The sequence below is a fragment of the Panthera leo genome, chromosome E1 (assembly GCF_018350215.1).
Source record: "Panthera leo isolate Ple1 chromosome E1, P.leo_Ple1_pat1.1, whole genome shotgun sequence".
Lineage (NCBI taxonomy): Eukaryota > Metazoa > Chordata > Mammalia > Carnivora > Felidae > Panthera > Panthera leo.
Window position 1 is genome coordinate 59,093,291 of NC_056692.1, and position 13,569 is coordinate 59,106,859.

Consider the following 13,569-nt stretch of genomic DNA (forward strand, 5'->3'; position numbering starts at 1 on the left):
GTTTGGTCTACTGGGCGAGGCTGTGGGCCCACTAGGACCCACCCGAATTCGCGAGTGTGGTCCACTAAGGATTGCGCCGTGCTCTCAAAGCTTTTACGGAAGTCACCGGACCCAAACCCACGAGCCGCGGAGAGGGCAGGTGCTCGGTGATGGGGTCCGGGCGGCTCGGCACGTCCGGTGCCAGAAGCTGAGGGAGCGTGCGAGGTGCCCGACGTGGAAGGTCACCCTGCCTCGCCCACCCTGCACTACACACCGCGCGCAAGACGCGGGCGGCCGGCACCCCCGGCCTCCCACACCCACCCCCGGGGCACCGGGGGCCGACCAGGCTGCGAGCAAACCCGGCCGTCGCCAGTTATCGGCCGCAGCCCGCGCCGTCTCGAAGCTGCTCTGGTCGCCGCTCGAGCCTTCGTCCCGGTTGAAGGCGCCCGCGCGCGGCCGGGACGGCTCAGACCCGGGCGGGGCAGGTGGGCGGGCGGCCAGGAGCGGGCAGGGCTCCCCGCCGGCCTCCCGCCACCAGGCGGCGGCGTCCGGACCCGGGTTCGCCCACCAGAAGCGCCAAGGCCACGAAAGCAGCAGGGCGCCTGCGCGCGAGTAGCCGGAAGTGACGCCACCAGGAAGGGACGCCACCGGAAGGGGCGTTTGGGGCCGAGCCATGGCTAGGGAGGCGGCGGAGCTGCCTCCGAAGGAGACCCTGTCGCTCTGGATAAGGTAATGGGGTCGGGTGACAGCCAATTTGCGGGGGCTGGAGCGACTCTGGGGCCGCGGAGGGCTGGGGGGAGGCCCGGCACGCAGGCGAAAGGGCCTTCGGGAGTTGTAGTCGGCGGGGTTGGCGGCACTCGCTTCCGGCGCCGCGTCTCGGTGCAGGGGGCCGGGAGGTGAGACCGTGGAGGGGGCGTCCCCGAGGCCGGGCTCCCCGGGAAGCGGGGGGGCGGGAGGGGGTGGTGAGACCGGGAGTGCCCCGGGGAAGAGCCTCAAGCCCCGCGGGGCCGGGAGGCCCGCTGGACGTGTGTCTGCCCTCAGGGAGCAAGCCCAGCTGAAGGCCCTCGTGGTGGACCGGGACACGGAGGCGTGGCAGCGGGACCCCGGCTTCTCGGGGCTGCAGAGGGTCGGGGGCGTGGACGTGTCCTTTGTGAAGGGAGACAGTGTCAGCGCCTGTGCCTCGCTGGTGGTGCTCAGCTACCCTGAGCTCGAGGTAACCCCGCGGGGGCCGTCCCGCTCGGGCTTCGGGCTGCGTTAGTGAGAGGCGGGACGGGGAACAGGGCCAGCGTAGAACCACGCTTCTCCTTTTGTAGGATTTCGTTAGTCGGTGGGGAAGCCTCTGAAGGAAAGAGAAGGGAGGTAAAAAGAAGGAGATTCTGTGTGCTTGCTGACAAGTGTAAAGGCCCTTGGGGAATCGACCCAGCTTAATATGACGCTGTAGGTTAGATTCTCACCAACCCCCTTTCCCCACTTGGGAGTTCTTTAGATTCCTCACACATGCCATGCTCTGTCTGCCTGCCTGACCTTACATTGGTGTTTCCTGTCCTGGAATATTCTCCTGGCTACCCCCTAGTTGTGTCTCAGGTGCTCCGGTAAGCACCCCTCTCACCCTGCAAGATCAGGAGTTACTCTCAGTACCCTGTCTTTTCTCTTCATTGCCCTGGGATAGGATTGGCGGATCTGCCTCTCCTCCTACCAGAATGTAAACTCCACGACGATAGAAATCAGGTTGTCATGCCCACCAGTTGTAGCCTTAGGCACCTAGCTCAATGCCTGTCATAGAGAAGACACCCAGATACATGAAGGAATGAGCAGTATGCCCGTGATTGATTTGGAGTCAACAGTTCAGGAAGACTGGACAGGGAACGCTTTGCTCTTAGCACACAGCCTCGCCCTCCCTGCTCATCTGCCTGCTCCCCACGACCGCATGTTCCTGCCTCCGTGTCTTTGTGCTTTACTCGAAAGACCCCTGGAGTCAAAATTCAGCAAAAACGTACTGGGCACCTGCCGTTGCTAGGAGCTGGGTATAGCGGGGTGATGGAACCAGAGTCCCTGCCCTCCCAGGTCGCCTGGTCACTTGGTAGGATGGCCTTGGGAATAAGGCATAGACGCGGGAGCCAGACTGCCTAAGTCTTTACCTCCACTCTGCCGCTCCCACTTCAACCCCCTGGGCCTCCATTTCCTCCTTTCTAAATCAAGGATGAAAATACTATTGATAGCTAGCTGTGGTGAGGGATAAATGAGATCGTGCATGGAAAGCAACTGGTTGGCACGTGGTAAGCCCTCAAAAAATAAACATAGCACTGCTAATTCTTAGGACAGCTTCTCACTTTTCAAGGCCCGGTTCACATAGTCCCGTCGGTCTGTCCTTTTCCCTAGCTGCAGAGTTAATCACCTCTCATCCCTGTCCTTGGTCTCGTTGTTACGCAGCGCTTCTGCGTTGTACTCAAAAGTTACCGCACCAAGCGTAGGTTCTCGAGGGTAGGGTGATGCTGTGTTGTCGTGGAGCCCCAGCAAGGAGCAGAGTGCCTGCTGCTTGGATGGAGTCGGCACCCGTCATCCTGTGCTCCGGAAGCTTGCACTGGGAAAGGGTTCTGGCAGAGCCTGGCGCAGCGGCTCCCAAACGCCTAATCGCACAGATCTGCCCCGTCAGTCTCCGGAAGCGTGTTTAGAAATACAAATTCCATAGGCAAATCCAGAGACAGAAAGTAAATTCCTGGGTGCCGAGGGCTAAGGAGTGGGATAGATGCGGTGTGAATGTTAGCGGAGGTGAGGTTTACTTGGGGGCGGTCATGAAAGTATTCTAGAATTACACGGTTGTACAAGTCTATAAATGACGAGAACGTTGAATTATACACTTCAAACAAGTGAACTTTATGGTAGTAAATTTATCTCAATAAAGTTTTTAAAAAATGTATTGACCCCAGAGCCCCGACTCATTTCCTGAAGAAAAAAAAGGTCTCCCAGTGGACGGCCTGGAAACCCGCTTCTTTAAACAGCATCCCTGTGATTACAGAGCACAGCCGGGGTGGGGAGCACTGAACCACCCTCCAGGCAGCCAGGAGTCCTTTCCTTGGTTGCCCTGGCGGATGGTGGTCTCACAACGCAGCCCGTTCGTAGTTGGACACCCGGTTAGTGTGTTCTTTTCCACGGGAAGCTGAATTGTCTGTGGCGTCGGTCCATCGACTGTGCCTCAGGCGGCAGAGCGCAGGACAGACCTTCCCGCCATCCTCCTCGAATGTAGTTCCTCCCCAGTCCGGCGGAGCTACGTGCAGCCCGAGACGGAGTTTGTAGGGGCACCACTTCATCGACCCAGGTCGAAACCTGCAGACCTTCACAGAGATTCTGACCGTCCACGTGGTGCTCACACAATTGAGTTTTTTCCTTTTTCCAGATCTTTAAGCTGAAAATGTGTGAACGTTGAAAGAATAATACATTGGACACCTGAATAGTCTCTACTTAGATCCGCCTGTTGCCGACTGATTTCTGTGTGTGTGTGTGTGTGCGTGTGCGTCTGTGCGCGCGTGCGTGCTGAGGGATTCGAAAGTGTCTCCCGGAGGTGACAGCTCACCTCCGAGCACCTCAGCAGCCCTGTCCCGAGAATGGCCTTCTACGCATGACAGCAGTGTCATTACCGGACCTTGGAGCGGTCATTGTAATCCTATAGCATCACCTGAGTCCCTTTCCACGGCTCATTTCCCCAGTTTCCTCTGAAGTATTGTTTTGTTTTCTGAGCTTATAAAGGTTTAACATTTTTTTAAAGATTTTTTTCACGTCTTTTATTTATTTTGAGAAAGAGTGGGAGGGAGGGAGAAAGAGAGAACCCCAAGCAGGCTCCGCAGTGTCAACAGAGCCCGACGTGGGGGCTCAGTCCCATGAACCGTGAGATCGTGACCTGAGCCGAGATCGAGAGATGGGCGATCAACCTACTGAGGCCCCTGGTCGCCCCTTAAGGTGTATTTTAAATCCACTCTTGCTGTTAGACCGTGTGGGGAGTGACGGGTTGTCCAGTATGTTGCCTGTGTTTCCTTTACTCTTTTTTTTTTCTTTTTTTTTTTTCTTTTTCTTTTCACAAGTTTCTTCTTGATCTGCCTGGCCTTCTGAACGTGCGGGGTCAGATTTCCTTTTATTTTTGGAACATTTTTCGCGTTGTGGTTTTAAGTGCTCTATTTACTAGTTCGGCTCTCTTCCCTTGTTTTTCTTCTGCAGTCACGAACTCTGGTCTTTCTGTCTTTCTTGTGTTTTTGTGTGTTTCCATTCCAAGTTTTTATTTTTTGCCTTGTGTTCTCCGCGTGCCGTTTAAGAATAGTTCATTTTCCTCGGCCGCACAGCTGGCCAGGGGCGGCATTTGTTTCATCACTGATGGGCTTGGATTATTTCTGTCTGGGTTTGTACGGCCTTTCGCTGCTCATCCAGAGTCGGGTTTAACCGGGTCTGGAGGGCTGGGGTCTGGGTGGCTGGCCGGGCTTCTTAGCTCGTGAGGGACAGTGAGGGGTGGTCGCTCCAGTGAATGGTGTCCTTTCCTGAGGTGAAGACAGGCAGCACGCCTTCTGATTCTTGGCTCTCTTGTTTCTGAAGAGCCTCACGCTTCTGACCTCGTTTTCTTCACCACAACCCTGCAGGGCTCTCCTGCTTCTCCCCTCCCCGAGAAGGCCGCTGCTGGCCCTGGGGCCTTCCAGGCCTCTTCCTCCAGGTCCCGGCTGGCCGGGCTGCCTACGGGTCTCGTCCCGTAGGTGCCCCCGGCCTTGCCCAGTGCGCGCCTAGAGCGGGCTCTGCCGTCCCGGGCTGTTTACTTCTGCACAGAGGTGCACACCAACGGTCCCAATAGGCTCATCCCTCGGTTACGCTGTGAGATGGGGTCGGGGAGTGTTTGCCCTCTGCTTGTAGATCTCTGGTTTCTGGAACTTGTGCGGACAGATTCAGAGATAAGCGGCCATCATCCTGTGAGAACTCAGGCCACGCTTGAACTTCACGCGTGTTCCTGTGAAGTCACCCTGTCGTGTGGGGCTCAGCACTCCGGTCTGCTGGGTTCCCTGTGAGTCCGGTGCCGCGGTCGTCGTCACGGGAGACCCTGCCCGCTTTGGGTCACTGGCAGTTGGAGAAGGTTCCCGGGAGTCATTGACAGAGATGCTGGGGCACGTGCCCCCTCCCTCGTGGGGGGCACAGGTGGGGAGAGCCCAGCTTTGGGGGAGGGCTGAAGTTGTGGTTTCGAAAGGGCCCTGGGGCCCTTTGCACTGTCCTGTCCCCGGGAACCCCTCTTCTCTTCCAGATTGCCCAGCTCTGAGGCCCTGCCTGTCCTTTTCTGAGTCTCTGAACTCTTTCCACGAAGCTGGGGTTGCCTGTCTTGTGGCTGCTTTCTCTGTGAAGACCCGGCCTCTCCTCCCCCAAGTCCCCTGCTAGTGGGGAACAGTAACATCCTCACTCTGGTGCCGCTTCACACACGTGCTTCTTGTGCTCTGTCTTCTCTGAGCCTCCCCAAAGCCCAGCGGGGGCGGCGTGGGGCGGCGGAGGGGCTCGAGGGGGCCCCGGTGCTCGCCTGGCCACCTCACACCTGCCCCCCCAGAGAGGGAGGCCGAGAGGAGGAGAGTTGGGGGGGAACGGGAGAAGGGGAGGGAGCCGGCAACAGCGAGACAAGGGCTGCAGGGTGACAGGCTGAAGGCCGGCAGGAGCCGGGGGCCGTGCCTGCCGGTGACCGGGTGCCTGGCGACAGGTGGTGTATGAGGACTGCCGCATGGTTAGCCTGACGGCTCCCTACGTGTCGGGCTTCCTGGCCTTCCGAGAGGTGCCCTTTCTGGTGGCTGCGGTGCGGCGGCTGCGGGAGAAGGAGCCCGGCCTCGTGCCCCAGGCAGGTACCTCGACTCCAAGGAGAGAGACCCTCTCTTTCCACCCAGGAGGGAAGGCCACGTCACCCACTGCAGGCCGAGGTCTCTGACCTCCCTGGAGAGGGTGCGCTTTTGCCGGATCTCCCAAAAAGCCTCCCACCCCCAGAAGTGGTGAGCCCACCCCACCTGCTCCAGGCTGCCCCGGCCTGACGGGGGAGGGGCAGTTCGGCTGGCTGACTGTCACGTGTGGTTCTTCCAGGTACTCCTTGTGGATGGAAATGGGCTTCTCCACCACCGAGGTAACCCTGCCCCCGAAAGACAGGGCCCAGAAGGGGACGGTTCTGACGGTCCCCTCACAGAGGGCCTGCCCCCTGCCCAGGACCCTCTGCTGCCGGCCTGGCCCTGGCCGCTCCCCCCTGGGCTGGCTGTCCTGGTTAGGACCCCACCCAGTAAAGAACCTGCTTCTTGTCACCCCCGCCTCTTCCCTGCCTGCCCCCTGAGGCCTCCCCTAGCGCTCCATGCTGGCCCGTCTCAGGTGCCCTCGGCCACTCTGGTCCTGACTGCTGCTCAGCTGGCCTGTCCCGCCGCTACCCACCCGGAGCTCTGACAGGCCCACTGAAGCCGGACAGGAGTGCCCGCTCCCCACTGGCACTGGGGAACTTGCCCCCGCCTGGGTGCCGGGGTGCTGACCCCGGAGAGAATGACTGAGGGAGAAGTCACGAGCCTGGGGGCGGGGCCGCACAGGGATCTGGGAAGGGCTGGCATCGGACGTTTTGGCCACTGCCTCGAGAACCCTGGGTGCCAGCGTGTGACTACGCACTGCCTGGCCGGAGCCCCAAGAGTGTGTTGGGAGGGTGACGCAGAGGCCTGGTGGCAGCTGCAAAAGAGAAAGGATGGAAAGTGCCAGAAAGCGGAAGGAGAAACGGGATGAAGTATCGTGAGCTAATCAGGCTCCTAATGTCGCCGAAGGGAAGGGGGCGTCCTCCGCCTGGTGACTGTGAAGCGGGGCGAGGGCCACATTCCAGGTCAGGTTGGCCGTCCGCGTCCTGGCTCCCCAGGGCTCAGTCTGCCGATAGGCTTCTGTTTACCTGGGGAGCTGCGGCGGGTTCTGGTTTGTCCCCAGTCTCCACGCTGTCTCTGGTCGCCTTGGCTCGCTGCCCCATGAGCCCAGCCTCACCCTCTGCCCCTGTAGGCTTTGGGGTGGCCTGTCACCTCGGCGTCCTCACGGACCTGCCCTGCATTGGGGTGGCCAAGAAACTCCTGCAGGTCGATGGCCTGGAGAACAACACCCAGCACAAGGAGAAGGTGAGGGATGGGGCGATGCCCTGCCCCAGGGGAGGGCAAGGAGAGGGCTGGCGGGGGCGCACAGGCTGGGCACGTGCCTGTGCCAGCCCCAGAGCCCGCCCCGTACGAGCCTCTGTTCCCGCCCTTGCCTGCTGGCACCGTCCTCCCCGTCCTGGCTCCCTAACCCGGAGTAAGAAGGACCCACTTTTCTCTCTGCGTGGCCTGTGTGTCCCTCACGGCTCAGGGGTCACGGCAGCAGACTCCCAGGCCGGAGGAGTGCCCTCCGAGCTCTCCCAGCCTCCTGGGCACAGGCTTGCCTCTCCCATCCCCGCTACGCTTGCGCTGCTGTGGTGCCCCGTGTAGGGGAGGGGCCTCAGGTTACTGCGCGCAGGACATTTGGGAGCCCATGTGGCCCTCTGTACTCGTCCCCACCTTCTCCCAGCATCTCCCTCCTTCGGCCCCCTCAAGGCTGGCTTTGGGAATGTGACAGCCACTCCGGAGGGAGCCGGAGACGTGCCCAGCCCCACCGCTGGACGGCTGATGCTGAGAACAGTGATCACGTCTGTCCCACTCCTGCGGGCATTCCCGTGTCTGTGCGGAATAGTCTTGTTGAGTTGACGGGGACCCCAGAGCAAACTGACGTGACTCCTGAGACACTCGGGGGACCAGTCCCCACCCCTAACAAAAGCCTTGCTGGGGTGAATCCAACATGCCTAAGTCCCTCGCGGGAGAGAGCGGCAGGCGGTGGTTCCGGCCCAGGTGGCGTCCCTGGACCCACCGGCCAGGCCGGGCGGGTGGGTGCCAGCCTTTGTCCCGGCCTGGCAGCTCCCCCCGTCAGCACCGCGGCCTGGGCGGGCTGCCCCTTCCTGGGCCCCGGGCACCTCGTGCACGGAACAAGGAGGGAACTGAGGTCCGACAGCCTCGTCGGGGTTGGATGCCGCCGGGGAAGGCCTCCCGGACGCCGAGCCCGCTGATGGCATGGGGGTGGGCACGGCCTGGGCTGCAGCCCACGCGCAGACTCGCCCGCCCTCTCCTTGCCTGGCGGCTGCGCGGCGTCAGACATGGACAGGCCTGCCCTCCGCCCTTCCCCGAGAAAAGACTTCTTCTGTGTGTGTGTGTTTTCCTGTTTTCCAGATAGGACTCCTGCGGGCTGGAGGAGACTCGTTTCCTCTGACGGGGGGCTCTGGGACCGTGCTGGGCATGGTGAGCGGCCAGGGGCCTGCGCGCCACCGAGATGGCACCCACAGAGGGGCAGGCGCCTGTCCGTGTGCACCAGACCCCGTCCACCTCCCCCTGCCACCCTGACTGGTCCCGGGGGGGGGGCGGGGGCCTGCGCCTTTCACCCCTGCCCGGCACCCTCGGCTGTGCCGAGGGGAGCTCCGGGCTGCGTGTGCCCCACCCGGCCCCCGGATGCGTGGTCGGCCCGAAGCCCCCAGGGCTTGTCTCTACCGTGCCCTGACTTCGCCTGCCTTGTCCCAGGCCCTGAGGAGCCACGACCACAGCACCAAGCCGCTGTACGTCTCTGTGGGCCACAAGATCAGCCTGGAGGCGGCCGTGCGCCTGACCCGAGGCTGCTGCAGGTTTCGGATCCCGGAGCCCGTGCGCCAGGTGGGTGGGCCGGCATGCGCCTCCTGGACTTCCCTCGACGCAGGCGCCTGTGGAAGGGCCTGATGGCGCCACGCTGGGCCCTGGAGGGAGGGGAGGGGACCAGAGTTCATCCTGGGGCCCTGCTCCGCCCAGGCCCCGGGTCTGCCGTGCTCCACTTCTCCTCGGCCTCCTACGCACCCTACCAGGGTCACTGGGAGAATCTGCTCAGGCGGCACAGTGTCCTGCCAACTCCCAGCCATCCCCTTGGGGGCCCGACCCGCCCCGCCGGCCTGTGGGGGGGAACAGCCGTCCTCTGCTGGGGAGGCTCCGGCTGTACCAGAGTCCTCGGTCAGAAGATTGCAGGATGTGGCTGTGCTGGGCACCTAGCACCTAAAGTGGGGTGGGGGGAGGGTGGGCAGAACTTGGGGGAACAAGGTGGCTCGGCTGGGAAAAAGCTCAGCCTGTAGGAGACGAGAGCTGAGCTCAAGATGGCCTGTGGGCCCGCGTTGGTGAGCTCAGTCGTGACAGGGAGTCTCGTCATAGGTAGGTGTGTGTCCCAGAGAGGCCCATGGAATGAGGACTCGTGAGAAGCTCTCCTCAGGAAGAGACCAGCCAGAGGAGGGGGAAAGGTGGTCCAGGCCCAAGGACCCCCATCTGCAAAGGCCCTGGGGTGGGAAGGAATTTCATGCCAGGAAAGCGAGAGGAAGGTGTCGCTGGAGCTGGGACCTGGGAGGCGCGGGCCCGTGATCGAGGCTGCCCGGATGCTGGAGACTCGCCCACAGGGACCCGGCTGTGAGTCCCGGCCTGCGGCTCTGTGGGCGGCTCCGAGGAGCTGGGGGAGCCCGTCTAGAGAACAGACGCTGGCCTGTGCAGGTTCCCGGTTTAGTGCGGCCACAGGACGGGAGGGCAGGGTGCCTGGAGGTCTCCCTGGAGCCTGCTGCTTCCGCCATCTCCCCATGGCCTGTGCCGGCTCAGCTCTAGGCGGCTGGGCAGAGGAGCCCCGGCCAGACTGCCGAGAGCCAGTCCACACGGCCCAGCGCCCTGGTGACACCTGGCTCTGCCCCGGCCCTGCTGCCCTCGCCTCCCGCCGCCTCCTGGGGGCCTGGGACCTTCCCCAGCTGCTGATGTGCAGGGCGGCCTGCAGGGGGCAGCAGTAGCCCACGTGCGGCCGTGGCTCCCAGCCCCTGCTGCCCCGGCACCGAGCTCCCACCAGCCTCAGCCTCCCTGTCCCTGTCCCTGTCCCTGTCCCGGGCTCCGCTGGGTTCCTAGGTCGTGGGTCTTCAAGCTGTGACATTCACGCCCGCCCTCCCCTTCCCTTCCCTGGAGGCCTTAACTCTTCCCTTAACCCTGTCTCTGGGAGAAATCTAGCAACTCTCCCGAGACCCCTAGAGCCAAGAACTCTGTGGTGCTGGCACAGTCCTTCCATGCCTCTCTCTGCCCCCCGTGCGGACAGTGACCCCATCCTTGCAGGTGGAGAATGGCCTGTAAAGTACCTTGGACACTTCCAAGGCAGGCAAGGACTGTGTGTTTGCCCTAGAGAGGAGCCTGCCGGGTTCCTGGGCCTGCCCTCCCAAGGGGGAGAAGCAGCCGCCTGTGTCAGGACCCCGCAGTCCCCATCCCCGCTCTGGCCGTGGGGGGAGGGCCCTGTCCCGCAGCCCCGATCGTCTCTTGACCCATATTCATCCTGGGCCACTGGCCTGTCAAGCACTTTGTTCTCTTTGTTACTTCTGGAAGCCCCCAGGAGAGGCTGAGAGAGGGGATTTCCGGCCTGCTTTTTCTCTCCATGGAGTCTGTGAGTCCCCCCACCCCAGGCCATCAAGGCAGCCCTCTGGTGCCAGGCGTGGGCTGTCTGGTCAGGTCGGTCCTGGCTGCTGCAGGGAAAGACAGGAGGGTGGGGGGCTTCCCACCAGAGTATCCCAGTGCCCTCCCCCCTCCTGCCTGCTTGTTCACTCTGGAACAGCATTTGGAGGGATTAACTGCTGTGGCCTGTAGTCTTGTGGCCTGAAGGGGGCTAAGCCCATCTGAGCCAGGATCAGGGGCCTTCCGAGGCCAGTGCGATCACCCTGCGGAGGGGCCGGTGTGTGGGAGAGGGTTCCATTCCGGCCTGAGCTTCTGTCCCTCCAGTCTGCCTTGGTCCCGTCCGTCACAGTGACTTTGCAGGACTTTCTGTAGACACTTCCCAGGGAGGGGGTCATAACAGACACGAGCTGGGGAGACAGACTGGCTGGGCTGAGGAGACTCCTCGGAGGAGGGGGTTCAAGCAGAAGCGAAACCTACGGAAAGCACAAGCCACAAACCGAGCACGAGCCGAGCTGCCCCCGGAAACGTGGGGGACGAGCCAGAGCCTCCACCCCGGCCGTGCACTCGGGCCCTGCGGGGACTTGGCCATCACAGGGCCTTGACCGGGGGGCCTGGCAGTGTGTCGCCCACGGGGCTGCAGCCTTTGTCCCTGTGGCGGCCTGGAGTGCCCTCTGTGGGCTCTCGGGGAAGCGAGAGTGCCTCCACCAGGCCGTGAGGTGGAGGCTTGTCCCGAGGCCACCACCTCTCACTGAGCCGCCCTCTCCTCAGGCTGACATCCGTTCTCGAGACTACATCCGCAGGACCCTGGGAGCCCCCACGCCCCCCGCACCAGGGCAGGACAGGTGAGTGCTGGGGGCACCTGCAGGGGACCGTGTGGGGCCGTCCTGGCGGGATGGCTTCCCCGCGGTGCCGGGCGAAGGACAGAGTCCCTGCTGGGGTGGGACACTGAGGCGGCAGGATGTGGGGCCTGGGCACCCCATCAGATGGACCGGTCCTCGTCCTGGCTCTGCACCACCAGCTCTGGTGATCACACTCCCGGGCCTCGGTTTCCCTATCTGCACGCCAGGCACGGTGATTCCTATGCCGGCAGCTTCTTGTGGGGGAGCCTGGCACGGATGTCACAGCCAGCAGGGGCAGGTTATCTGGCCCTGACAGCAGCACGAGGCGGACACTGTGACCCTGCTTTACACGTGAGGAGACTGAGGCGTGGCCTTGATGAGCAGCAGAGAGGCTCCAGTCGGCGTTTCCTCGAGCTCCTTTTTCCCGAAGCCCAGGGCTGTCCGAGGCCCAGCTGGGCTGTTTTGAGAACGGAGGGACCCCCGAGCTCCCCCAGGGACGGGGGCTGGCCAGCTGGAGCGCACACGGCACAGTCTGCTCCTTCTCGAGTCAGCAGCAGCTGCGGGGACCACGTGGGGAGCACGGGGAACTCTGGGCTGGCTCTGCCTTTGATGCTGCCCTTTCTCGATGTCATCACCAGGAGCCAGAAGGTACAGAGGCCAAAGGGCGGCTCGGAACAGCTCGAAGATGAGGGCAGGCCCCCCGAGGCCCACGGCCAAGGTCCCGAGACAGCAGAAAGCCCCAGACCCACGCGCCCAGTGGCGGCGAGCGTGGAGCCGAGCTGCGCTCAGTGAAACCCTCCAGCCGCCCGGCTTCCCGCTCCTGCCTGGACGGCCACGGGGCCGTGGTGCCCACGGCAGCTGGTGGAGCGCCCAGGCCGCAGGACACACTGGCCGCGCCGCCCACAGGGACGGCCACGGGCCCGGCCACCGCCTGCCCCGTGGTCTGGGTCTCGAGGCTGCAGGAGCTCGGCCGAAGACAGATGTCACGTGGCAGAGCGCCAGACCCGGAAAGAGCGTGACGTGGCTTTCCCAGGGGCACAGGAAGGACGTTCAGGGTTCGTGGGGTTCAGGGTGTCTTTGTTTTTTCTCTAGAAGCACCCCAGGGGGCTTAAGACTGCCCGACTGCACGTGCATTCGTGGCCTCTCGTCCGGCTGCTCCTTCAAGTGCACACGCCGTTGCTTTTTTGCCTTCGCGATTTTATTTTCCGGCGTTGGTTTTCACACCAGCGCTTCCCTCGTCTCTCAGGCGGCCGCTGAGTCGCCTCTGCCCTGACCCAAGAGGGTGCGAGCTAGGGCGGCCGGGCCCTCTGCTCGCGGCTGCCCCGCCCGTCTGCCAGCCGGCCTGCTGCAGGCACGCGAGGGGCCCAGGGGGCACGCGGGGCGGTCAGCTACCCGATGGGACGGGTGCTGGTGGCCGAGGGGTGGGGCGTCGGGCCCCGCTGCCCTGGCTGGGGCCGTGAGGGCAGGCGGCCCCGTCTGGGAAGCCGGTTGAGCACGTCGCACCCCGACTGCAGGGCTGTTAGCCTGCCCTCACTGCTACCCGCCTGGGGCCCTCCCCTGCGCTCCTCCTGACCCCAGGCCCGACCCCCGGGGTCCTTGAGAGTGCCTCTGGCCCCCTGCTGGCCCCTCATCTCCATGTGGGCGGCGTGGCCGCACCCACAGCCCCCTGTGCCCCACGGGCCAGCTCGCCCCAGGCTCCCTGCACACTCTGGCATTCGCTGAGAAGTACGACTCGAAGAGGTTTTTCTTGCCATTCATACGTTTTCTTAAGCTTGTTTATTTATTTTGAGAGAGAGAGCGAGTGTACATGAGGAGGGGAGGAGAGAGAGAGCGAATCCCAGACAGGCTCTGCACCGTCAGCACAGAGCTGACGAGGGGCTCAAACCCGTGAACCCTGAGATCATGACCTGAGCCGAAACCCTGAGTCAGACGCTCAACTGGACTGAGCTCCCCGGGTGCCCATTCCTAGTGTTGCTCAAGGAGCCTCTCGTCATGGTTTAGACGACCCAGACACGTACGGAGGCCCTGGGTGTCCGCACTCCCTGTCCCCTCCCCGGTGTCGCCTTCGTTTATGAGGAGTGAGTTCTTGTCCAAGGCCCAGACCCCTGGTGGAAACGGGGACAGTGAGCCGGCGGGCTGCAGTTGGGGCCGCACCCTGCTCTGCCTGTGCCCCTTGGGAGGCCCGGTGGCTGCAGGAGGCTGAGCCGGGCTCCCCACTTGAGGGAAGCAGGGCCGCCCCAGGGCGGGTGGGGCTGTGG

At 63.1% G+C, this 13,569-nt stretch overlaps 1 protein-coding gene across 2 annotated transcripts; it reads left to right on the forward strand.

The window, feature by feature from the left end:
* Positions 1-609: 609 nt before the first annotated feature.
* Positions 610-13,068, forward strand: ENDOV (endonuclease V). Of its 2 annotated transcripts, XM_042915886.1 has the most exons (9): positions 610-708; positions 1,021-1,192; positions 5,690-5,824; positions 6,061-6,100; positions 6,994-7,106; positions 8,220-8,288; positions 8,565-8,693; positions 11,241-11,314; positions 11,950-13,068. In XM_042915886.1, the coding sequence occupies exons 1-9, from the start codon at positions 653-655 to the stop codon at positions 12,101-12,103; spliced, it is 942 nt and encodes a 313-aa protein (XP_042771820.1). In that variant the 5' UTR covers positions 610-652; the 3' UTR covers positions 12,104-13,068. The 2 variants fall into 2 exon arrangements, with proteins under 2 accessions (XP_042771820.1, XP_042771821.1); XM_042915887.1 differs by lacking the exon at positions 5,690-5,824.
* The last annotated feature ends 501 nt before the right edge of the window (positions 13,069-13,569 follow it).

Coding starts and splice junctions, on each gene's coding strand:
- ENDOV (XM_042915886.1), top strand. CDS start 653: ATGGCTAGGGAGGCGGCGGAGCTGCCTCCGAAGGAGACCCTGTCGCTC. Junction 5,825..6,060: donor AGCCCGGCCTCGTGCCCCAG/GCAGGTACCTCG, acceptor TGGTTCTTCCAG/GTACTCCTTGTGGATGGAAA. Junction 8,289..8,564: donor CTGGGACCGTGCTGGGCATG/GTGAGCGGCCAG, acceptor GCCTTGTCCCAG/GCCCTGAGGAGCCACGACCA.